This window comes from Bubalus kerabau, chromosome 2 (assembly GCF_029407905.1).
Source record: "Bubalus kerabau isolate K-KA32 ecotype Philippines breed swamp buffalo chromosome 2, PCC_UOA_SB_1v2, whole genome shotgun sequence".
NCBI classification, from domain to species: Eukaryota; Metazoa; Chordata; class Mammalia; order Artiodactyla; family Bovidae; genus Bubalus; species Bubalus kerabau.
Genome location: NC_073625.1, coordinates 125,282,214 through 125,309,388, shown reverse-complemented (window position 1 = coordinate 125,309,388; position 27,175 = coordinate 125,282,214). Strand labels below are relative to the sequence as shown.

At 39.0% G+C, this 27,175-nt stretch overlaps 1 protein-coding gene across 19 annotated transcripts in view; it reads left to right on the top strand.

Annotated features, from left to right (window-relative positions):
• Positions 1-27,175, top strand: part of LPP (LIM domain containing preferred translocation partner in lipoma) — a 757,468-nt gene that overhangs the window by 293,757 nt on the left and 436,536 nt on the right. For all 19 annotated transcript variants that reach the window (XM_055568750.1, XM_055568742.1, XM_055568745.1 and 16 more), the window contains one exon: positions 25,474-25,586. In XM_055568750.1, coding sequence (XP_055424725.1) covers positions 25,474-25,586 — 113 coding nt within the window. The remainder of the gene's footprint in view (positions 1-25,473; positions 25,587-27,175) is intronic.

Below are 27,175 nucleotides of genomic sequence, written 5' to 3'. Positions count from 1 at the left end.
CAATTGTCATTGTGGAGTGAATCTTCCCCAGTATTTGGTCCTATTAAAAACTGGGGCAGTGTTCCTTAGAGTGTGCTAAAATCTTTGACTTTGGACAGTGCTATTCCTGGGTGAGCTGGGAGAAGAGATATTTCAGTAAGGTAAGAGGTAGGTGCCGTGGTGTTCAGAGCTTTATTTTCCTGATCCGTAACCCACCCGCTCACCCATCTTGCTGTACACTTAAATGACGTAATTTTCAAAAGTTCCTAGTGCACAGCAAAAATGGACAGGAATCCTGGGGACATTTGGGTGCCAATTTAATTTCAGTTCTTGCTTGTTTTTTAAAGAGAAGAAAAGCCATTAAAATGCTAGAATTTACCTAGAGGTTCCCACTGTCAACGAAATACTAGCTCTTTACTATGATGAGGCCAAACACATGAAATGCTCCCATATTTGGAATCAAGTTGTTTAAGTGCCATTTCTCCCAACACTTGCAGTCCTTAAGGGGATGATTTGAGATTTTCAACTTGGTAGTGTTCCCTTCATCCTCTGAGATCACTGAATTGATGGTATACACATAATAATGGTATTACTGATATAATTTGTGATCTGTTGGGATTAAACTATGAGCTGATATATGGAGCAGTAGATATTATATTTTTAGTTCATTTCCTTAGGCAAATGCAAATACTGTGCTTGCACAGTTACCTCAGGCATTCGCAAGTTAGAGTTCCACTGCAAACAGTTTCCAGTAAGTATGAACCAAGTGGTACTATTAGTTTTGCATCCACCAGGCACCTTTTTAAGCATCTGAAGAGGTAATTGAAGGGGAACTAGATATGGGGTAAATTGTGTATGTGTATAAAAGATTCAGCAAGGATTTGAGGTCCTTTCATGTTGCATGAAACATTAAACATACTGGCTGAGACTAGCTTGAAGATGGGTTTTTTCTTGATCCTGAAGAGTTGTCTACTTTATTTTGTAAAAAATAGATGAGGGCAGCACATTTAACTAAAAAATGAGGTGAACACAGTTATGTTTCCTTACCTTTCTTAACTTTTAGGATAGTGAGGGTTGCTATTATAACATCTAAAAATATGTATTTTTCATTTTTAAAAACATTTTCCTATGGAAAAATTCAAACATATACAAAAGTAGCAAGAATATTGCAATAAACCTTCATGAATATACTCTCTGTCTTTGCCAATGATTTGGCTTAGGCCAGTCTTGTTTCATCTATACACCCATTTCTTTCTGTCACCCAAGGTTATTTTGAAGCTAGTCCCAGATATCATATAATTTAACTGCTGCTATAAATTTTCATTGATAGTAGTTGTGTCTAAAAGATTTCTCTCAGCCATGAAGAACATGTTCGGAAGTCTCTTTTGAAAGGTATTTATTGATCTTGTGGCTGTGGTATGAGTATATGAGTGGCTACTGTTTTATGGAGGAGGAGATTAGAAAAGACAGTCTTTTGTTTTGCCTATATCTCTACTTTCTTGAGGACAGCTTAGCTTTAGGGGCACAAAGTAGGGACATTATTGGATGACGGTTTAAAATCTTAAGTGGTTGGGAGAGACAACAGGTTCAATTCAATTCAGTCACAGTTGTGTCCGACTCTTTGCGACCCAACAGACTGCAGCACGCCAGGCTTCCCTGTCCATCACCAACTCCTGGAGCTTGCTCAAATTCACGTCCATCGAGTTGGTGATGCCATCCAACCACCTCATCCTCTGTTGTCCCCTTCTCCTCCTGCCTTCTATCTTCAAGCAAGCCCATGACAGAGCCAGCACTGGCTCCTGTGCTGCTTTTTTCTTTTGATACCAGTGGATACTCAGAAGACTCTTCCCATCGACCGTTTTTCATTTGTAATCTTGCTTGACATAGTGCTGGGTTTGAACTTCTGAGACAAAGTAAGACATAATTCGTCTTCCCAAAGTTACTGCTCTATTTAAATAAATGGAAATGCAGGTGCATGTTTATGTTTCCAGCTCTTAATCTAAAATCTTTATGTGGTTTAAATTGTTTGCTATTAAAATCTTGGATTTATTGCTTTTCTCGAAGAAGTTTGGAGTTGGGGTAGGGAGTAAAATTATAAGTAAAATATGACAAGATCTGTGTGGTCCAAGGTAGAAGCTGCAGATCTGCATTTGAATGTAAATTAATTAAACTTAAATAAAATTTAAAAAATTTAGTCTCTCAGTCACTAGTCACATTTCAAGTGCTCAAGAGCCATACTTGGTGAGTATTGACCTAATGTAGAACATTTATGAAACTGTAGAAATTTCTGTTGCACTGTGTTGATATACATGGTTCTATAGATAAAACGATTAAGGTAAAGGAAGAACAAGTATTAAGGTGTACTTTGTGGGTTTCTGTAAGTCTTAGTCAAAAGAGCCTTTTCTTTAATCATTGATGAAACAGCGAGGTGTCATAATTTCAAATTATTTCATAGACTGTAATCAGCAAGATATAGAAATCATTGACTATAAAGATAAATAAATACTTACTATACTTGATTTATAACTGAGAGGATTAAGAGGCACTTCACAATCCAACACCTTAAATACTAGAGAAGCAAAGGCTGCAGATGTTTGAATAAAATGTTAAGGTCTTTCTGCTTCTAGAAATATGTCTTCTTCTTACATTTATAAGTCTGATGGTTTGGGATGAACAGTCATTCTGAGTCCTTTAAATGTTGAAACTGAAAAAAGCAAAAGTGTTAGTCGCTCAGTCATATCTGACTCTTTACGACCTCATGGACTGTACCCTGCCGGGCTCCTCTATCTGTGGAGTTCTCCCGGCAAGAATACTGGAGTAGGTTGCATTTCCTACTCCAAGGGATCTTCCTGAACCTAGGGACTGAATCCGTGTCTCCTGCATTGGCAAGTGTATTCTTTACTGTCTGAGCCACCAAGGAATTCCACCTTTAAAGATTAAGGAAGATTGCCGGGAGAAATATCAATAACCTCAGATATGCAGATGACACGACCCTTATGGCAGAAAGTGAAGAGGAACTAAAAAGCCTCTTGATGAAAGTGAAAGTGGAGAGTGAAAAAGTTGGCTTATAAACAGTGCTGCGATGAACATTGGGGTACACGTGTCTCTTTCCCTTCTGGTTTCCTCAGTGTGTATGCCCAGCAGTGGGATTGCTGGATCATAAGGCAGTTCTATTTCCAGTTTTTTAAGGAATCTGCACGCTGTTCTCCATAGTGACACCACCCCAATGTTCATCGCAGCACTGTTTATAATAGCCAGGACATGGAAGCAACCTAGATGTCCATCAGCAGATGAATGGATAAGAAAGCTGTGGTACATATACACAATGGAGTATTACTCAGCCATCAAAAAGAATACATTTAAATCAGTTCTAATGAGGTGGATGAAACTGGAGCCTATTATACAGAGTGAAGTAAGCCAGAAAGAAAAACACCAATACAGTATACTAACACATATATATGGAATTTAGAAAGATGGTAACAATAACCCTGTATATGAGACAGCAAAAGAGACACTGATGTATAGAACAGTCTTTTGGACTCTGTGGGAGAGGGAGAGGGTGGGAAGATTTGAGAGAATGGCATTGAAACATGTAAAATATCATGTATGAAATGAGTTGCCAGTCCAGGTTTGATGCACGATACTGGATGCTTGGGGCTGGTGCACTGGGATGACCCAGAGGGATGGTATGGGGAGGGAGGAGGGAGGAGGGTTCAGGATGAGGAACACATGTATACCTGTGGCGGATTCATTTTGATATTTGGCAAAACTAATACAATTATGTAAAGTTTAAAAATAAAATAAAATTAAAAAAAAAAGTACAGATGTGAAAAACAAAAATTAGCTTATTGAAAAAAAAAAAGTTGGCTTAAAGCTCAACATTCAGAAAACTAGGATCATGGCATCTGGTCCCATCACATCATGGGAAATAGATGGGGAAACAGTGGAAACAGTGTCAGATTTTATTTTGGGGGGGCTCCAAAATCACTGCAGATGGTGACTACACCCATGAAATTAAAAGACGCTTACTCCTTGGAAGAAAAGTTATGACCAACCTAGATATCATATTGAAAAGCAGAGACATTACTTTGCCAACAAAGGTCCGTCTAGTCAAGGCTATGGTTTTTCCAGTGGTCATGTATGGATGTGAGAGTTGGACTATGAAGAAAGCTGAGTGTCGAAGAGTTGATGCTTTTGAACTGTGGTGGTGGAGAAGACTCTTGAGAGTCCCTTGGACTGCAAGGATATCCAACCAGTCCATTCTGAAGGAGATCAGCCCTGGGATTTCTTTGGAGGGAATGATGCTAAAGCTGAAACTCCAGTACTTTGGCCACCTCATGCGAAGAGTTGACTCATTGGAAAAGACTTTGATGCTGGGAGGGATTGGGGGCAGGAGGAGAAGGGGACGACAGAGGATGAGATGGCTGGATGGCATCACTGGCTCGATGGATGTGAGTCTGAGTGAACTCCGGGAGTTGGTGATGGACAGGGAGGCCTGATGTGCTGCGATTCATGGGGTCGCAAAGAGTCAGACACGACTGAGCGTCTGAACTGAACTGAAGTGAACTGAAAATGATACTCTTTTAATTCCACAAATTGGTCTAATTTTAGACCCAATTTGAGGCTGAAAAAGCCCTACTATTGAAAACAAACCAATGAAATCAAACTAGAACCCAAGTGGATGTGATCATCTTTAATCCATGAGCTTTTATTTACAGTCAAATATGGAATTAGAATATGTGATGCAATATGTTCTGGGAATTTATTAATTATTTTAAGAATGTCCCTGACTGGAATTTAAATAAGAATAAAACCAAGAGTATATTCCCCTTTAGGACAGGTAGAAATGAAACCTAGTAGAATTCTATTTCTAGATTACTTTGCTTTCAGTTTCATCCACCAGCACTCAGGATCTGCTGTTTGGATTGTGACTAAGATGAGGGATGGGGGTTCACATGAGAAATCCCACAATAAATGTGTTGGAACTCTTTGGCGTTATGTCCAAGAAGGCTCACATGTCCTAGTTAAGGCTGTGTGAAGTGAACTGGACCCTCTAATGTGGTAGCCCCAAAGATTGGGTTTAATCCTCTGGTGTGAAGGCTTTCACAAGTCTTTTCAAGAGCTTAAGTACCATAAAATTCTCTCACAAAAGCCTTCATTCCAAAGAATGTGTGTGTTGGCTCATTTCAAGAGCTCTTAGAGAAGAACAATGTGTCTAAAGCCTTAATCTAATAAACCAACAGATAATCTAGTTGAGTTTTCTCTAAGTAATATAATGTCTCTACCAAACTATTTCCTGCACCTTGAGCTCTATTCACAAGGAAAAGGTTCTGCGTGGGAATGTGTGTATGTTTTCTCCTAACAGGCGGGCATTGAGCTCCTATGACTGAATGTCCTGTTTTTCTCTTCTCGGTAGCTCCGGTTGTTTACGGTGGGAATTTTCCGTCTTGGTAATTTGGTATTTTACTTGGTTTTATTGTAAAGGGTGGAAATGTGTACACCTTAATTTAAGAAATATTGTTGCATCACCTCCATCTTAGTTAACAAGGGCCAGGTCAGAAAGTTCTCACGTGTTTCTAAGCTTTGCTACCAGATTTTTATGTACCTACTAAGTCAAAGGGGATAAACTATTACCATGCAGCAAGTTTATGGATTCTTGTAGCCTCAATTTGCAAGAATTGACAGCCTAGCTACTCCACTTCACGTTGCTTAGGTGACCACTCATTTGTCCTTTGACAAATTATGGCCTTATAGTGAGAAAAATATAACTTTTGGGAAAAATCTGAATACAAACACCTTCATTTTCCACGAGACAGCAAGACATGGGACTCAGGGTCAGACTAGAGAATATCTCTACATTACAAGTTGCTTTTCCCTTGATCTTGCTTAGAGAATTATTTCATACTGTGTACTTCATAAGCACCTACTTGTATTTGGGATAATTGTTGTATTGTGGGCTGCTAAGTCTCTTCAGTCATGTCTGATTTTTTACAACCCCATGGACCATAATCTGCCAGGCTCCTCTGTGTATGAAATTCTCCAGGCAAGAATACTGGAGTGAGTTGCTATTCCCTTCTCTAGGGGATCTTCCCAACCCAGGGATTGAACCCACATCTCTTACTTCTCCTGCATTGGCAAGTGGGTTCTTTACCACTAGCACCACCTGAGAAATCCCACAGTACATTTTCTGACTATATCCATTAAAAGAAAACAAAAAAAAGCTAAGTCTCTTATTGCTATTAATTGACTCTTGTGCTTTAAGTCAGGAACCTTTAAAGCTCACATACTGGGTCTCTTGGGTTTATAAAGCTTGGATCTCCTTTATAGTGCTCACATCAAGTAGTCTCCTTGCCTCTACTTGAACACTTCCAGTTACTTGTCACTCACACCAGGGAATTTCTCTTCAGTCTTCATTGCTATGCCTTAGGATTTGTAAATATAGTTACACAGTATTGATAGACCTTTATTGTTTCTGTGACATTCTTAAATTTTTTCTAAGCAAACATAGTTTTTTATAAGTCTTAATAACAGTAAAGGCACATATTTTTGTCTTTTAGTCTCAGTTACACTTTTGTCTAAAGAACTAAAATGTAAAGTAAAATGTATAGCTCCATCATTTGCTAAATCATTACATTTATTTTTCTCAAAGTACTAGATTTTATCACTCCCCCCACTGTTTTTAAAGCATTGCCATGTAAATCATCAGAAAAACACTGCCCTAACATTTTTTGTATTCCATTTATGTGAGTCAGAGAGATGAAGGAACTTTCTCTAGAGTTTAGATGGAGTCTGTGTGGGCAGGTTCCTTGTCTTTCTGAGGTTTCTTATCTGCAAAATTGACCTTAGAAAAGCAATCCAACAAGAAAGTATGCAATTCTAAACCAAACTTACTTCTTAAAAGTCTTCAAACTAATATCTAATAGCATTTCTATTCTTAAATTGTGATATCAAGATGATGGTTGCCAAAAGAAAAGAACTGTGTGTATGAAACAAAATCAAACAATTGAAAAATATATTTTTTAAATTTAAAGTATGGTGAAATAGGATGATATTTTCAGAAAATTTTGGGAAACTCCAGAAAATTTGTACCATAAAAGAGTTTTAACTCTTGCCTACCCTGGTGTCCCTGTGCTGACCAACTGCTCTTCGAGGTTATAGAGCTGTGCACATGCTTCCCTTCTTTATGAAACTGCAGTTACCACAATAATGGCCCCGAAGATGTCCGTGTCCTCATCTCCGGAGCCTGTGAATATGTCCAGTTGCGTGGCCGAGCAGAATAAAAGTTGCAGATGGAGTTAATCATGAAGATCTGGAGAAATGAATGATAAGAGACCGACGAAGTCTTTGGAATGATGTTATTTGAGAAAGATTTCAATACCCTTTTCTGGCTTTGAACATGAAGGAAGGGAACCATAAGCCAAGGAGTGACGGTGGCCTCTAAATGCTAGAAAAGCAAGGAAATGGATTCCCTGGAGACTCCAACAAGGAATGCGACACAGCTGAAACTTGATTTTAGCCCAGTGAGACTCATGACTGCCTTCTTTTTTTATAGAATTCTATGGTAATCCATTTGTGTTATATTTAAAGGACTGTTTGTGGTAGATTTTTGCAGTACCAGTAGAAAACTGATACAATATTATGTTGGTATTACTGTTTATAAATTTCTTCAGTCCTCCAGACAGTGAATTTCCCAAAGGCTACAATGTTGTAATTAAAAAACAAAAACAAAAAACTTAACACTACAGTACATTAAAGGAATGAAATTTCTTGTCAAACTGGAGAGATCTCGTATTTACTGAATGTGTATATGCCATATGCCCAGCACTGCTCTAAATATCGTGCTTTGAAAATTTTGCTTACTCCTTAGGAACATTGTTTTAACCTTCCTGATTCTTAATCTCATCTGTAAAATGAGTTCAAGGGCTAGATCAGCGTTGCCAGATTTTTCCTGGAAGTTAAGATGGAAATGTTTTAGGTTTCACTGACTGTAAGGTCTTTGTTTCAGCTACTCAGTTTTACCAACAGAACACAAAAGCAGTCATAGTTGAAAAATGAATTCATGACTGTAGCTGTATTCCAATAAAACTGTATTTAGAAAACAGGAGACAGTTTGGATTTGGCCATTGTTTGCTGACCTGTAGACTAACAGAACCTCCTTCTAATTCCTTTCTAATGTGATGATTTGGTGAGTTTATAAAGTTGTACTGTTAGTACCAGTTAAGCCATGAAAGTGCCAGTAGGACTTAGAGAAGTAACTTGAGTAATGGGATGAGTCTGTTTATAAGAAGCAGCATGATATTGCTGATTTGAGTGCCAGGAAGGGAATGGCCACTGCGTCCTCGGCAAACAGACCTAGGGCAAGCACTCTTAAGGATGAGACATAAGGAGAACCTTGAATGCCAAGACTGAGCTCACTGAACTTGAAACTCAAAGAAGTGGAACTACTGTTGGATAACTAAAAGGGAGCCATAAATCCATTGCCCTCTGGAATGAAAGACCTTCCGAGGCAGCTGGCCAAATGAAGCAGGAAGAGGGGCAAGATCCGCACTTAGCTAAATTATGTTTTTGGGCAGCCAGGCCAGGTCTGCTAAAATAACAAGGTACCTGAACTCCTGCCCAGAACACGTCACCAAACTTTGCATTGGGACTGTCTCCTCTCACATGACTTCCTAATCTGAGGAAGTGAAGAAAGCAGAGTGAATGAAATACAAAGAATGAGGTTTTTCTTGGAGTGCTTCCCTAGAGACAAACTTGACTTTTCAGGAGATTACTTTTTGAATTCTCTATTCTAATTAAAAAAAAAAAAATGTAAGTTTGTGGATCTAATAGATTTTACAGAATCTAAGGGGTCGTAAAGAGTCGGACACGACTGAGTGACTTCACTTTCACTTTCACTTTCAATAGGCTTTGGAGGCCTTTTGAAACTCATGATGCAAGACTTGCCCATGTAAGTATGGGGGTTTATAGGTCAACGTGGGGCAAAAAGAACCCATCCAAAACTAAGCAGAAGGCGCTGGGGTCTGGGGATGTTCTTGTTGGTCTGACTGCCTGGTTGGGGTGGTGACCGTTGTTTTGCCTTGGCTATCTCACAGGGTTTTCAGGACAAAACTGACCTGTTTGATTGATTCATCACAATAGCTTGTTTATGTCTTACAAATAGTTCAAGAACAGTTTGTCCATAATAAAAGTGACCTAGTAATACTCCCAAACCCAAGGAAATGTCAGGTTAATCAGTCGCAGAAGCCCTTGATGTGCCAAGTTAGTGCCACCTCAGGGCTCTTTATGTGGTTCCTTTCCAAGATTTCTAAACATTCCAGAGAGAACCCAGTATTTGTTTATTTGGCAGCTAGGGCTTCATTTTGCTATTGTTTTAGTTACACTCCGATGCCTCTCTCCCACTCTTTCTCTCTCCCTTACACATATATACACTTATTTTGAGATTGATAACTACTCAGATTCTTCCTTCAAAGGATAATTTAATTTGGCTAGGATTCAACCTGTGGTTGTTGAGAATTCATGCATATACCCACTCAGCAAATATTTTCTTAACTCTTCTCTATCTCAACTCTCTGAAGCGTGGGAAGAGGTACTTTTGGGCTCAAGTGATGAATCATACGTGATGTATGCCCTCAAGGAACACACAGTGCAGGCAAATGGTCCCGTATTCTCAACAAGATGCATCGTGAACATGCTGTCGAAGGGCTCCATAGAGTCAGAGTTGGGAAGGTGCTTTTGTTGGGAGTAGCCAAGGGGTCTAGCTGTTGGGGTTAGCCAAGGTCACCACTTGGAAGGTGAACTAGGCCTCCAAGAATAGCTTGGGCTTCAAAATGAAGAAGGAGGTCTTGGTGGATACAATGGCATGAGCAAAGGCATGAGCCAGGGAAGGTAGTTGGATGGATGTCTGGGTGTGTAGCTGAGTGAAAGTCACTGTTCTGAAGTACAGGATTTGCATAGCTTCTGTTAGCAGCAGTGATCTCAAAGAATGCATACGATTCATACTCATCAGAGCACTCTAAGAAGGTATAAGGTGGAGCTAACTTTCAAGTTGCTCTCCATTTCCTCCTAAGAGGCCTGTCTTGTTTAAAGATTCTGCCTGTGTGGTATGACATCCTGTCTGATCACGGGAAGCCTGGAGCCAGGGGTATTACCAAGCCTGTAGAATTCCTAAACCATCCTCTGCTGCTGCTGCTAAGTCGCTTCAGTCGTGTCTGACTCTGTGCGACCCCTTAGACGGCAGCCCACCAGGCTCCTCTGTCCATGGGATTTTCCAGGCAAGAGTACTGGAGTGGGGTGCCATTGCCTTCTCTGAAACTATCCTCTGCTGCTGCTGCTGCTAAGTCGCTTCAGTTGTGTCCGACTCTGTGCGACCCCATAGACGGCAGTCCACCAGGCTCCGCCATCCCTGGGATTTTCCAGGCAAGAACACTGGAGTGGGTTGCCATTTCCTTCTCCAATGCATGAAAGTGAAAACTGAAAGTGAAGTCGCTCAGTCGTGTCTGACTCTTAGTGACCCCATGGACTGCAGCCCACCAGGCTCCTCCATCCATGGGATTTTCCAGGCAAGAGTACTGGAGTGGGGTGCCATTGCCTTCTCCGAAACCATCCTCTAAAACCTAGCAAGGTTTCCATTGAGTCAGTTGATCATGTATGTGAGGGTTCATTTCTTGGCTCTCTATTCTATTTCTTTGGTCTTTATGTCTGGCCTTATGCCTGTTTCATACTGTTTTGGTTACTGTAACTTTGTGGTGAGTTTTGAATCCAGGAAGGGAGAATCTCCAACTTTGTCCTCCCTCTCCCTCCAAGATTGTTTTGGTTATTTGGCGGCCAATGGAAGTTTTCAATCTGGTACCAGTGCATGTGATTAGTTGGAAAGGAATAGATTGGGAAGAATGGAAACCATTTCAACTGTTCCATAAGTTTAGATATGAGGTGACTAGTCATTAAGTATTCTGGTGGCAGTAGAGCTGGAGAGCAGTAAATGAATTGGAAAAATTTGAAATCATTTAATATGGTTTGTTATAGTCAGTGTGAATGAATGAGAGAATAAAAAGAAAATAGGATTTCTCCTAACCTTTGTGATTGGGAGAATTGTACTGAAATAAATAGAAAAATAGAGTACACAAGGGGAGCTGAGCATGTCTGTGGGTTAGGGTATCTGAATTCAATTTTGAGCACTGAGCTAGACGTTCAGATGGGGATGCCCCACCAGCAGTTACAGATACTGATGTGGATACAGATAATGAGTGGCATGGTTATTGTAGGTCTCATGTTGCTTATAAATGGTATGTTCATTTAGAATTGGTTTTTTAATGTAATGTATTCACTGTTACCATGGTGTCAAGAGCCAAATGAAGGGACATGGTTGACGAGAGAAGCAAAGATGGAGATCTGGTAAAGGTAATTTCATGAAGCTTCTGTGCATTGCCTGTGCTCAGACAAAAGAGAACACTGGATGCTGTTGACATGTGTTTTATTTTGAAGTGACTGTTATTACCAGGGTCTGCAGTTCTTAGCCTTGATCTCTTGGAGCCTAATGTTCCTGTTCTCCAGCTGAGAGAGACTAATTCACCACCTTGTGTTGTAAACACTCACTCATTTTAACTGATTACACCTCCAATGATTCTCAAATCACTAAAATTACTAATTGCTATTCCTTACACATCAAAGAATGAATCCTGAATAATTAACCCCAAATAAAATTAGATGAATTGGCCCTTTTAATTAGAGTCCCTGCTGCTGTTTGTTCTGAGTTTCCTTTTCTTACTGTTAAGAGACTTTTAGAATGATTAAAACTGTTTAAGACTTAAACAGCCAGTGACCTTTTAATACAATATAAATCCATGAAAGCAATATTTCAGCTAGCAGGTGGCGAAGTAAATTTTTAGAGCAAATACCTGTCAGCTTCAGTATTCTTTTGGAAAAAAAAAAAAAATACATGCCAAAAAACAGCCACCTTGAAATGAAATGAGTGTCTCTATTTGATTATTTTTAAAGCATTTATGCATTTGCTAAGCCTCAGTCTCGATGAAATGGCAGGGTTGAAGGAGAGTGAGTAATGGTTGGCATCATTTTATATAAATAGTAACAAGAATTTCTCAGTGAGAAGAATTTGAAGTCATTTGTGCATAAAAGATGAAAACTGGAGAAATCACAGAAGGCCCTTGGTCTCAGACAGCCTTTCTTATCCTCAGGGAGTCTCCTAAGGCAGGGGAATGGGCTTGCACAGTGGGGCCCAGGAAGCATGATGGGATTTCATTGGTGCAGATCCTTAAACTAGGATTCCCAGCCCATCCATGCTTCCTTTAGTCTGGATGTTATTGAAGATATTTCACTTGTTTCCGATCATCTAATCCAAGTCTCCTAAATAGTAAGAATCTCCCCTCTTCTTCATAGTCTTCTGAATTTGTAGGGGCTGGGCAGGGTTCCTCCTCATTCTCAAACAGCTTCACTTTCTCCCACTAAATTTGCCATCTGTTATGGTAAATGGGACCTCAGTCAGAAGTCAGGAGATATGGGGTCACAGTGGGTTTCTTGGTATGGTTTTACACTTTATGTGTGGTTCCCTTTATCATACAGGTTGAAATTTCTCCATCTATAAAATAAAATTATTGGTCTAGATTTTTTTCTTAAAAAATCATTTTTCTTATTTTTTTTCTTAAAATGTAAAATAATTTTTCTTCCTTTTTTTTCGAAATGATCCCAGACTTTACACAACTGTTGAAAAATAGCATAAAGGATTCTTACTTTGCCTTTTTCCAGTTTCCCCACATGTTGATATCTTTCATCCTGCATTACCAAAATCAGGTAATTAACACACAGAGACAATACTTCTTCCTAATATACAGACTTTATGCAGATTTTATCAGCTGTCTTATTAAGATTCCTTTTCTGGTTTAGGATCCCATCTAGAACCACAAGTTTCATTTAGTTGCCTTGTCTTTCAGCATAGCTTCTCAGTCTTACATTGTTTTTCATGAAGGTCAATGACTCTTAACCAGGCTGCATGTCACAATCATGTGGGGAGCGTGCCAAGATACTTGGTCTGGCTTCCAACCCCAAAGAGGCTGATCTAAGAACTGTAGAGTGGGATCTCACTAGATGTGGTAAAAGAAAGTGCTCCATGAGATGCTGTTGCACACTTTCCTTAAAATCAGGGCTATTTCAATACCTCAGGCACTACCCTTTTGAGTTTCTGTTCATGACCTTCCTTCTTCTAGTTGCTTGTTTCCCTGTTCCTCCTTTATGGGCAGAAACCTGACCCTCCTACATTCCTGGAGGGTTTGAAGGAGTTTCTAGGTGCCTTATGAGATGTAAATACTGTTAAGACCTATCTCCAGGAATTTTATTACAGAAGAAAGATCAAGTACAGTACACTTGGTTGCAATGTTTCTCAAGGCTTGCATGTCCCCACAACTGTGTGGTGACTTTGGTATGAGGGACTCAGGGTCTGTATTTTGATGACATGCTCTGAGTAAGTTAATGTGTAAAAACAATGACAACAATAGTAAAACTAGGTGGCTACTTTAAGACTGAGGTTATTAACTATCAAGCTATGAGCATCACGCAGAACCAACAATATTATAGTGCATTGCCCTTGCATCACTAACTGGAAAGGGACAACATGGTCTATGGTAGAAATATCTATGTTCATTCTTTCAGAGTTCAATTCAGTTTAATATAATATAGATTTATAATAGTTATTTACAATAGTGATACTATTATTTATCAGGCATCTATTGTGTGCTCTGTTCATTTTGTTCAGTCACTAAGTTGTGTCCGACTCTTTGCGACTCCCTGAACTGCAGCATGCCCGGCTTCCTTGTCCTTCACTGTCTCCTGGAGTTTGCTCAGACTCCTGTCCATTGAGTCAATGATGCCATCCAACCCATCTCATCCTCTGTCATCCCCTTCTCTTGCCCTCAATTTTTCCCAGCATCAGCATCTTTTCCAGTGAGTTGACTCTTCACATCAGGTGGCCAAAGTATTGGAGCTTCAGCTTTAGCACCAGTGCTTTCAATGAATATTCAGGGTTGATTTCCTTTAGGATTGATGCATTTGCTCTCCTTATGTTCTCTGTATGTTCTCTAAAACAGAGAGCCTGCCCTCAAGATGCTTTTAGTCTTGTAGGAGATACCAGTAGGTATGCAGTTAAATAATGGAGAGCAGAGTATGTGCTACAAAAGGGCTGAATCAAGAAGAAGCAGTATGTTGTCATTGGGAGTAAGGATGTGTCAGTCTATCCAGATATAGCAGTGGTGAAGTAGCTTTAAATGAGCTATTTAAAGTGTTTTTATTTGAAACCATACTCCCTCCAACTCCATCACCATCTTTGGAGAGAAGGGAAGCGTTTGGCCTCAATGGCCGCCACAGGGCCATGTCCCATCTCTAAGGATAAGGGTATTTTTGGAATAGTCTCTCAGCACATTGATATTTGTTTGCCAGCTTCTTTTTTCAGTGGTTAAGATTTTTCTCTTCTCTTGACTGTTGTCTCATTCTGTGCCCACAACATGAATTTTTAATTTTTATTTCATTTTTATCTGAAAGAATTTCACTTTTTGTTATAGGGGGCTGCAGGGACCTCAGTAGTGGGTAGAAGATTGATGCCTAAGCTTAAATCATTGCCCTGTTTATTTTGAGTGCCCATCTTTGGAAACCAAAAGTATATGGTGTGGTCTGTTGTTTTGGTGGAAATTACTGTCTTTTTGTAAGACAATTGACACTTGGTGGATTCAAAAATTCTGTTTGGTTTTAGTCCATTTGCAGAACCAGAGAGTCCTCCTAATTTCATATTATTTGAAAATCATTCCGTGTTTTTTGACTAAGAAAGTGAATTTGTTTTTTGACAATTGGAAACCACTATGTCATAGAGAAACGCAGCGTACTTAGATATGAGGCACTAAGGTGTTTCACCTTTTTACAGAGTATTTATTTGTGGTCAAGCATGAGGCCTGTTGAACTCAGTGAAGACCTAAGGATTCTGTTTTAGCTAGATGTAGAGTGAAACTGTCCATTTGAAAATAAGGGAGACTTCATTTACTTTAGGATAATGATTCTTCCTGCTTTTAATTTGAGAATCTCAAAGAGCATTTCAAGCTAAGTTATTTAGAAGGATGACGGAGACATTACATTTTGGCTTGGGTAAATATAGTGATGCATTAAAATTAAACACTGGCTTAAGTAGATTCTGCAATTCATCTCAAAGTATCTTCCTTTTGATTTTTTAAAAATGCATGCCTATAATTCACATTTATTGTATAACAAACCAAAAGGAAAAGGCATTAAAAAATATCACTTGTCATCCCATGAGTTATAGACAATTGTTAGCATATACAGATTGTTTATACAGAAATAATGCCATATTATAAACCCTATTCAGTAGCCCACTTTTTTCCTCACAAGGTAATATATCAGAAACACGTATTCATGTTCTTTTCTAGATACTCCATGACTCACACGTTCACTAGATTTAAGTCATTGTTCAAATATCACCTCCATGAAGCATTTTCCAATTATTCTCTTTAAAACTGTGGCTTTCCATCATCACCCTAGCATTCCCTTTACCCTTGCTTGCCCTATATATCTATAAAGTACTTATCAAGATTTGATACTAAGTAGGTTTTATGTAATATATTTTTAAGAGGTCTTCTGATAGTGTATAAAGTCCACGAGTGCAGCTCTTTGTGTTTGTTTGACTTATTTGTTTGTTTGCGATTTCCTTCTGGTGTCTAAAGTAATGTCTGGCACATAGAAGGCACCCATCAATGACTAAATAAATGTTAGATCTAGATCAACATCATTATTTTTGATGGCCACACCATTTTCCAGTGTGTGATTGCAGCTGATTTTTTAAACCCATACTTTATCGATGAATAGTCTGATCATTTCCATCATATTTCATTGTGGGTAAGTTTCTTTAACATGCTTCCCTGTATATCCTTCAGTCATTTCTTTAGTAGGATAATTTATTATAATTGGTATTACTACATCAAAGTGTATGAATATTTGTAAGGCTTTTTGATACCTGTTGCCAAATTTTTTTGAGAAAGTTTTTTCTCTAATACTCTTATTTATGTATAAGTAGCATACACAAGTGCTGAATTTCTTATACTCTCTTATACCAATATTGTGTTTCATTGCTCTTTTTAATCTTAGTCCTTTCATTTAAATTATATGACTTAGAAAATTAAGTACTATCAGAATCAACAATTTGCTTTTGTAAGTTAAGGAGCAGATAGTAAAAATAGAGGAAAAGTAGAAAGGGTACTCTCCTAATGTATAATTATATATAATAAAAGCCTGAACTCCCAAACTGTCTGATTTGAGAACTAGAGAACTGAGGCTACTTGGTTGAAGTCACATATCGTCTCATTTACAGATGAAGATGTGTCATTTAAGGGGGGCGGTGTTGTTGCTATTTTGATGACAATGAGGACAGGGAACCAGGGATGCCCAGCCTTGCCCTGATAATTATCACTTCTGCCAGTGAGTTCTCAAAGGGGCTGCACACTTAAGGAACAAGAACAAAATGGAAATTCAGGAACTGCTTTATTAGTAGCTCCATGAATGCTTAATCAACGACAGAGATCTGTGCTCACACTGAGATGGTGCTTAGGCTGTGGCTCTGGGAATAAGCCAAAGATTTAGCCTATCTCTAGTAGGAACCACACATTGAGTAAATCAGGGCTCTTTCTTTCATATTTTCAATTAGAACCAATGGGTAGTGAATAGATTGAGAAGACTGAGAAGTGATGCCTTAAATCGGACCCTCAGCGGTTTCTTGATCTCTGCCGTACATAGCCCAATATTTCCTGGTGGTTTTTAAAAACTTATGCAGCTCCACATTTGCAGGTGGCACATTTCCAGGTACAGACAGTTCTTTTCTGAATTGTGTGTATGTGTTATTTTAAAATAAGTGGGTAGGACAACAGGTTAAAAATTTGTATAATGAAAAATGAGTTTTTCTTGCACACTTGTTCCCCAGTTACAAAATTGAGCATCTTAGAGACAACTTGCTGCTAACAATTTCTTGGGAATCTACTTAAAAGATTCTCCATGATAAAATAGGCAAATCTGTATATATATTATATAAATTATCACACAATAAAGGTTTGCTGTCCTAGACCTTAATACTTGATTTTTAAAATATTTTATTCAGTGTGCTTTCTGGTAGAGTTTTCTTGGTAGTACATGTTTACATGCAAATTGAAGATGGATTTGAGGGTAAAATTGTAAGTAAATTCTTCAACTGCTTGGTTTCCTAATAAATCGCCTGTTATTTATGAGGAGATACAGCTGTGACATAACTCAGTCACCTCACAGAGACTTTTCACTCCTGTCACATTTATTTTATCTTCTCACTTGTTCTCTTTACTCAACCTTGCTCGGAAAGCTTTATCTTCTCAGACTTGGTCTCCTCTAGTGAGGGGGCAAGTTTAGACTCAGCTGCTCTTTTGTGTATAAGTAAAAAGAAAATGGAAGTGTCATCTATCGTGTGTAAATGTACAAGTCACCACTATCACATACACATTGTACATGTCACTTATATGCAGTTTAGCTTCAGTTCGGTTCAGTTCAGTTGCTCAGTCGTATCTGACTCTTTGCGACCCAGTGAATTGCAGCAGCCGGGCCTCCCTGTCCATCACCATCTCCCGGAGTTCACTCAAACTCACTTCCACCGAGTCGGTGATGCCATCCAGCCATCTCATATGAGCAATGCCCAAACTGTGAGTTGAGGCCCTTTCATGGGTCACAGTCATGCTTTAGTGGGTTATAAACCACATTTTTGAAATAAATAAACAGAAAATGTCAATGTGCCTTACATGCAATAGGCATGATTTCATGAAACCATTGTTTCAGATATGTATGTACTTATTTATATATCTCCAGATAGGAGTTTTGCATCATCACATCAAAGGTTATTTCTTTACTCTGGGTTGTAGTCAAAAATAGTTCAGAATCTCGGTTTTAACTGCTTTGATCTGTAGAGTGACACTGTGAAGTAGATGTTATTAAATGTTTTCTTCACTTAATAGGTGAGGAAAACTGAACCTGAGATGGTAGTATATTACCTTTTACAAAGTAAAGGTTAGCACTGGAGTGTGCATTTTAAGCCTTGCTATTTTCTTTGGAACATAATTTCCTTTCTCTATTAGTTACTATTAATGGAAAAGAGAACTGTCTTTACTTGAAGTTTATTATTTGGTCAATATAGTTATTTTTATTCTCTGTGCTTGTGTTCCAGCCCAATCTCTTATGTACTCATAATTTAAATTCTGAATTTGAGGAGCTCCTAAGTAGTTCTACTTCCCTTAAAGTTAGGTTTTCCTTAAACAACCAGAAAGTCTCCATTTAAGAAAGTTAGGGAGCCAACATCTGCCAGCTGGAAGAACCCTAGAGCCATGCTCCTCCACGTGTGGTCCATGAGTCTACATCAGCATCTCTTGGGAGCATGTTAGAAATGCAGAATCTCAAGCCTCACCGTAGACCTGCTGAGGCAAAGCCTACATTTTAACTAGATCTTTCTTGTGATGTGAACATTGATGTTTGAAAAGCATCTAAGATATCAGGTCATTTTGTTTTTAAACATCAATTGAGTGATTAAAATGACTTTTTATTTATTTAGTTTTTCAACCTGTGTTTACTGATGGATAATATGGCCCTAAACTTACGCCAGGTGGTGAGGATATAAAGATACATTATGAGAGGGCTTTGTTTTTTTAGAAGTTTCAGTTCTAACTGGGAGATAATGGCCATAAACACAAATGCAATCAAGTATTATAGATATTTTGATAGAATGTATAAGAGGCACAAAGGGGCTGTTATCTGAACCTGTAGGTGTGTGTGTATATGTATGTATAAGAGGCACAAAGGGGCTGTTATCTGAACCTGTAGGTGTGTGTGTATATGTAGGTTTACATGGATATTTGGATCACGAAGAAAGAGAATGATGCTTGCTTTTGTTGTTGTTGTTAACCATAGTAAATTAATTGAGACTTTATTGACGATCTGAGTTTAATTACTCCCTTGTGTTTTTGCACTATGATCACATATAACCAGTAATGTACCATCTTCTTTGTTGGTACATTCTTGTTCGTTTCTCCCCTAATGGGGCACTTTGTATTACCAAGGGCTAAGCAAATTTTGTTTACACATGCCTGAGCCATGTTACTAGAGTAACTACAGTGGGTGAGACTCAGCTACTACGAAGGAGCCACATCTGGCTCTCAGTGCCACTGCCTTTCTTACGCCTAGAAAGGGTCGCCTGAGAAAATAAACAGAGCTGGCTTTCTGGGAGTTTTTCCTCACTCTTTTCAAGTTAATGGTATTCACAACAGGCTGTTCTCTGATGTAACGGGCATGAAGTACTGTTTGGGAATCAGGGATACAATGTTTTGCACGCCACAGTCACCCTTTAACTGCCTCGTGGTGCTGCGTCTAGCACAAAGTAAAAACCCTCTGAATATTAGCTGAATGAGTGGGGATGACGTGGAACATTTTAAACTAGATCTTCCCTTGCTTCTCTCCAAGGAATTCTGAGGATCCATTTCCAGCTGTGTATTTCACTAAACCATTTTATCTGGTAACTGAGGGATGATGTATTTTGCAGGCTGGGTAGGCTTTGGATGGTGAGGAAAAGGGTAAGGAGGGGACCAGGGTTTATAGAAATGTGTCTATGACTACTCTACTTCTTATAAAACCACATGTTTCTTTCTTAGGTTTTATGTACCATGCATTTTCCATTTGCCTAATGTGTGTCCTTTTTTTCCCTTTTGACTTGCCTGTTTGATTTATTCAATGCCCCTGTAATTCACAGAGTCTGGGAGCACACTTGAATTTCCCCAGCAAGCCCAGAGGACAGGGGATGCATTGATGTGAAGGTGGACAGCTTAGTATTGCTGGTTGGAAGGTGCTTGCAGCGGGTTCTGTCCAGCTGCTTTTCTCTAAGAGGGTCACCACCACCTCTACCACCTCTGGCCCCAAGCATGTCAGACAAATGCTCTTTCTTTGTTTGAAGAAATCTACTGGAAAGGAAAGGATCCCCCTACATTTGTATACACATATTTGTTTCTGTTCATTTGCCATCTTCCTTATACATGGATATTGTGTCTTTTCTCTTAAGCTGAAATTATTCTTACTGCAATTTAGAGGAGTTTCCTTTTGTTGACTTACCTGTTAAAATGGTGAGTGAACTTTAAGTCAGAATACGCATGAGTTCTAAGTCTGTTTTAAAATAGTTCGATGCACGATACTGGATGCTTGGGGCTGGTGCACTGGGACGACCCAGAGGGATGGTATGGGGAGGGAGGAAGGAGGAGGGTTCAGACTGGGGAACACATGTATACCTGTGGCGGATTCATTTTGATGTTTGGCAAAACTAATACAATTATGTAAAGTTTAAAAATAAAATAAAATAAAAAAAAATAAAATAAAATAGTTACTAGGAGTTTTTCATTCCAGCTATCTTAACTAGTTATGCTTCCCTTCAAAGGATCCCTTTTCTATCCCTTTTTCATGTGTATATCTGTTTTCTACACATTTCTCCATTCCTCCATATCCTTTTGGTAGCTTAGTGGCAAAGAATCTGCCGATGTAGGATCCACAGGAGATGCAGGTTTGATCCCTAGGTCCAGAAGATCCCCTGGAGGAGGAAATGGCAACCCAATCCAGTATTCTTGCCTGAGAAATCCCATGGACAGAGAAGCATGGCAGTCTACAGTCCACGGGATTGCAAAACAATCGGACAACTTAGCAACTAAACACTGACAAACACATCCTTTAAAACTGTGAGCTCCACTTTAAAGAACATAATGGGAAGCTCCGATAATTGAGCTTGAAAAATGGAAAATTTTGATCTAACTTAATAACTCATCAAAATAAGAAGAAAATTATTATGAGGTTATCACTATGGCTTTAACAGTCTGCCTAATCTTTCCTGGAATACATGGTCTGGATTTATGTTGTTTACAAGATAATTCTTTACACAAACAAATTCTATTTTCTTTTTTGGTTCCTTTTCACTCTCCCAGAATCTCATCAACCTGTGCCTCACTATATTTAATTCCTCTGACAGAAATAAGGTGCGCAGAAATCCTCTTTTAAATTGAGTATGAAGAGGATATAGGTCCAGATAAAACACTGAATCTGAAAATTAAGCTGTGAAATAGAATTTGGTCATCAGGTCTCCATCAACTTGGACTTCTTTACTGATCACTCAAAACTTTACTCTGGGCTTTAGTCTTATATGTGATGATTTTTTAATGGTGGAAGGTATCTTGGTGATAATTCTTTTTACTTGACAGGTGTTAAATATTTCTTTGAGGGCACTTTCTGGCCACATGAAGGCCAAAGAGTTTCTTTCTCAGTCCTGACTACATATTAGAATTATCTGGGCTTTAAAGGAATATGGGTATCTGACCCCTCCTTCCCATTTCCATTCCCCTTCCCCGAGATCCTGAGTGCATTGGTATGAGATAGAGTTTGGGCATTAGCATTTTAAGGTAAGACTCCTAGGTGATTCTAGTATCTAGCCAAATATAGAACTATTGGATGGGGTTAATAAAGGTTTTTGAGACACATAATTTTAATAAGGATGTAGACAAATTATATCTCCAGATGTGTACACTCAGGCAGTTAAGAGAAGTACAGATGCTTCTATAAGACCTGCCATTGAACTTACTTCTGTAGGGTCTAAGGAGAGATGATTTGACACTTTGTTTAATGCAGTAGTTCTCCAAGTGTGGTCCCAGGACTAGTAGGGCTACCATCACTTGGGCATTTATTAAGAATGCAAATTATCAGATCCTGACCCAGATCTATTGAGTCAGAATTTCCAGGGGTGGAACCCAGCAATCTGTGTTTTAACCAGACCTTCCAGAGATACTAGTGAGCTCTAAAGTCTCCAAGTCATCAACTTAGATAGTTGTTTTGGAAATAAGAGGTAGCTTAGGAAAATCTTAGCACAGTGCCTGGTGCAGAGTGAGAGCCCCCAAATCAGAGTACTCTAAAGACAGTGTGTTTGACATCTTGGTTGCCTGAATATGGTGGTAGATAGACTTGACAGCTGTTAGCTACTCTTCCAACTCTAAGACTGTTACTTTTTAGAAAATTATTTCATTGAAGCGTAGTTGATTTACAGCGTGTTCGTTTCTGCAGTATAGCACAGTGATTCAGGTATGCACATATGTGCCTTCTTTTTCATATTCTTTTCCATTGTGGTTTATCACAGGATATTGAATATAGTTCCCTGTGCTCTACAGTAGGGCCTTGATTACTATCCATTCCATATATAACAGTTTGCATCTGCCAGTCCTAAACTCCCAGCCCCTCTCTCTCCCACCTCCCCCTCCCTCTTGGCAACTGCAAATCTGTTTTCTATGTAAGACTATTATTTATAAGACAGATGGAGCTCAAGTGAACAATCTCAAAGGTGTATCCGGACAACCAGTCCATGTCACCCTCCTTCCACTGTGAGATATAGATTTTTCTTTTTCTAAAGACCTAAGTTGTGATGTTCTAGTACTATCCAACAGTGACTCATTGAGTGCTAGGGACTATCATCTATCACTGAGTGTTGAACAGCTGAAATGCAAGGAAAAGCTGTTTATCCATTGAGGAGAGACAGTTCCCCAACATTCAAAAAGGTCATTTTTATAAGGGAAACGACATATAAATAAATTTTTTTTAGAAAATGAAAGTTTTCTTTTTTTAATATAATTTCTTGCAAAAAGTATTTAAAAAGATTTTTTACCATTCACCCATAGCGATGTTGGATTTCCTAGTATCCTAAAGCCTGGATAGTATGTAGATCTCCAAATTCGATGTTTCTTATTGCAGTTTCTCCCAATCTGTCCTGCACACACTTTAAGATTCAGTTCAGTTCAGTTCAGTTGCTCAGTCATGTCCGACTCTTTGTGACCCCCTGAATCGCAGCACGCCAAGCCTCCCTGTCCATCACCAACTCCCGGAGTTCACTGAGACTCACGTCCATCGAGTCAGTGATGCCATCCAGCCATCTCATCCTCTGTTGTCCCCTTCTCCTCCTGCCCCCAATCCCTCCCAGCATCAGAGTCTTTTCCAATGAGTCAACTCTTCGCATGAGGTGGCCAAAGTACTGGAGTTTCAGCTTTAGCATCATTCCTTCCAAAGAAATCCCAGGGCTGATCTCCTTTAGAATGGACTGGTTGGATCTCCTTGCAGTCCAAGGGACTCTCAAGAGTCTTCTCCAACACCATAGTTCAAAAGCATCAATTCTTCGGCACTCAGCCTTCTTCACAGTCCAACTCTCACATCCATACATGACCACGGGAAAAACCATAGCCTTGACTAGATGGACCTTTGTTGGCAAAGTTATGTCTCTGCTTTTGAATATGCTATGTAGGTTGGTCATAACTTTCCTTCCAAGGAGTAAGTGTCTTTTAATTTCATGGCTGCAGTCACCATCTGCAGTGATTTTGGAGCCCCGCAAAATAAAGTCTGACACTGTTTCCACTGTTTCCCCATCTATTTCCCATGAAGTGATGGGACCGGATGCCAAGAATACTCTTTAGTAAATTACATTCTTAGAAGTGTTTCCTTCTCAGAAATCCTTAATGGATCCTTACTGCATGCATGATAAAATTCACTCTTAGTCAGATGTGGAACACACTTAAAAGCTTATTTTAATACTGCTCCAAATTTTATGACTTAATTCTGTTATTTACAGGGTTCCCTGATGGCTTAGCTGGTAAAGAATCCACCTGCAATGCAGGAGACCCTGGTTCAATTCCTAGGTTTGGAAGATCCAATGGAGAAGGGATAAGCTACCCACTCCAATATTCTTGAACTTCCCTGGTGGCTCAGATGTTAAAAGATCTGCCTACAATGCAGGAGACCTGGGTTTGATCCCTGGGTTGGGAAAATCCCCTGGAGGAGAGCATAGCAATCCACTCCAGTATTTTTCTCTGGAGAATCCCCATGGACAGAGGAGCTTGATGGGTTACAGTCCATGGGGTAACAAAGAGTTGGACACAACAGAGTGACTAAGTGCAGCACAGCACAATGTTATTTACATTCCTATCTTTATACTATATTATAATTTGCTCTTTATTTTCTAGGCCCTAATTTTTTATAACCTTTATACTTTTATTTTCCTTTCTTTCTGCCTAGCATGAACTTATGCTGTACATCATAATGTTCATTGACTATATATATATATATATATATATTTTGTGCCATGTGGCATGTTAGATCTTAATTCTAGGACGAGGACTTGTACTTGTGCCTCCTGCATTGGAAGTGCAGAGTCTTAATCATTGGACTGCCAGGGAAGTCCCTTTTGTGTGTGCATGTGTGTGTGAGCCTCAGTTGTGACTGACTCTTTTGCGTTCCCATGGATTATAGCCCTCCAGACTCCTCTATCCATGGGATTTTCCAGGCAAGAATTCTGGAGTGGGTTGCCATTTCCTGCTCCAAGGGTTATTTCCAACCCAGGGATTGAACCCATGTCTCCTTCATCTCCTGCATTGGCAAGTGGATTCTTTACTACTGAGCCATCTGGCCAGTATAGCTTCCTTGTTCCTCCAACCACACTTTCCTTTATCTTAAATTCCAGAAGAGTTTGCCTGTAGATTATTAATAAATTTCATCTTGTATTATCTTACCTATTTATACATTTTTTTCCTCCTCTAATTGACTGAAAATGTATTGAGAACAAACAACACATCTCATGCACTTCAGTATTTCACCACCCCAAGCACCTTGCCTGTCCTGGCTGAATGTACTTGATCCTTCTGCTCTAGCTTTACATCACTTCTATGTGTTACATCTGGTCATCATTCTTCTGAAAGTTAAGGCTGCTGATTAAACTGAGAAGTAAGATAGGGAATAATTGCTATGTAGGACAAAAAATTATGTGTCAAAGCCAATTACAAAGCAGTCAGATACCAGCTAATACAAATCTTCCTCTAATTATGATGAAATTACATCCTGAAAAGCCCACTGTAAATTGGAAATATTGTTAAGTGGAACATGCATTTAATGCATCTAACCTACCAAACAAACATCATAGCTTAGCCTCACCTACCTTCAGCATGCCCAGAACACTTACATTTAGCCTATGATTGGACAAAATCATTTAACACAAAGCCTATTTTATAATAAAATGTTGAGTATGTTAGGTCATTTACTGGACACTGTACTGAAAGTGAAAAGCACAATGGTTATGAGGGTACAGAATGGCTTAAGTGTACTGGTTGTTCACCCTGGCCATCACCTGGCTGACTGGGAGCTGTTTGCTGCCCTGCTTAGCATCCCAGCAGCACTGTACTGCATATGCCTAGCCCCAAATAGACCAAAATTCAAAGTACATTTTCTATTGAATGCCTGTTGCTTTTGCACCATGGCAAAGTCAAGTACCTACAGGTGGACCCATCATAAGTTGCGGACTGTCTGTGTTTTGTAAAAAGACTTCTGTAACATTGCACCCATGTTAACTTCATGTGTATTTCTTTTCTGTAGGTGATTTTCTTCCACCCCCACCTCCACCTCTCGATGATTCCAGTGCTCTTCCATCAGGCTCCGGAAACTTCCCTCCTCCCCCGCCCCTTGATGACGGTGCTTTCAGGGGACAGGTAAGATCTGTGGTTGAAGTCATGTTTGTAAGTACTGCTAGGAATCGTGAATTCTGAGGTTGTTTCTGTGGCAAATAAATACTTATCCAGAGCCTATAAAGAGCTTGATATCTCACAAAGCACTAAGGCACGTTAATGCCAACTGCCCAGCTCGAGCTTCTCAGAGTTCTCCTGGCTTGTACACTGAAGCCCTGGAAATCCTTTTGCCTACTAATTTTATTTCAAAACTGAAAGCCATTCTTTAGGAACGCCATCTGAGAATTTCACTTTTTCTTGTTATCCTGGAGACACACAACCATGCTTTTTTATTGCCTTTGTTCTGTATCCACTGACATTTGCTTTCTAAATGAGTAAGACTGGTATTTTAAGGTTCTGTTGGTCACTGTGGGTACTAATTGGTTAGCAACATCTTTCTAGCAAAAGCAACAGCAACAATTCTTAGAGTTTTCTCTTCTGAATGAGGTCAGGAATGCATATAGTGAGAATTGACTGTTTGGAAGTATTATGCTCCAGCACTGCACAGTGACCCAGATTTGGAGTCAGAAGCAACAATAACAGTTCTCAGCCTGTGATCACATAGGGCTACTGGTGACCAAGTGCCACTGTTTAAGCAGTTAAACACCAGTTATCGCAGGAAGGAAAACTAAATAATAATGTCATATAGTATTTATGTCATATTTTTAGGGATGGTGATGTTACTACAGATGTATAAAAGAAAAAACTTATTTTTTAGAGAAATGTCAGCAAGATTGGTGAGTGATATGGAATAGTGCCTGGCATTTTAAAATCAAAAGACTCTAAAAATATATGTATTTGTATACTGTATATGTATATGGCTAGCCATATTCACTACAATACTATTGGGATGCTAGATATATTTATATGTATACTGATGCACATGCTGTACAACTGAAACTAACACAACAGTGTAGATCAACTATACTCCAAAAAAAAAGGACAAATCATAAGAATAGGGAGCTACTGAGTTCAAATACAGGTGAGAAAATATTAGTTATGAATTGACAATTGTTGGGTGCAGGGAGATTTAATTCATTATTTGTTCTGTCTTTGTATATGTTTAAGGTTTCTCATAATAAATTGTAAAGAGGAAAAGCCATAGAAAGTAACTGCTTAACTAGTTCAGTTCATTATATGACTTTCTCCTAAATCTCATTCTGGGGGAGACAAAGGTAGATGTGATTCATTCATTCAACAAAAATTTCTGGGTGCTGTGTGCATACCTTTATAACACTAGGAATTCTATAGCAAAAAAAAGACAGGGTTCTACCCTTATGAAATTTACACATTACTAAGAGCTATTCTTTGCATATTGTTTTACTTATACAGTTAAACACTTTAACACTTTATTTAGTTTATATTCTTGCTTGAATAATTATGAAACTGTTTTGTAAGCATTTAAAGTCTTGAGTTCTGAAGTTTGCTTGACTTTGTCACAGAAGACTTGTATTTGATACTAGTTGGGCAGCTTATTCTTGTCCCATGATCTTGAGTGGGTCACCCTAAGGCCCTTTTCCTCTTAATTAAAAATAAGATAACTGTATATCTGTCTCTAATAATTGAATGAAATA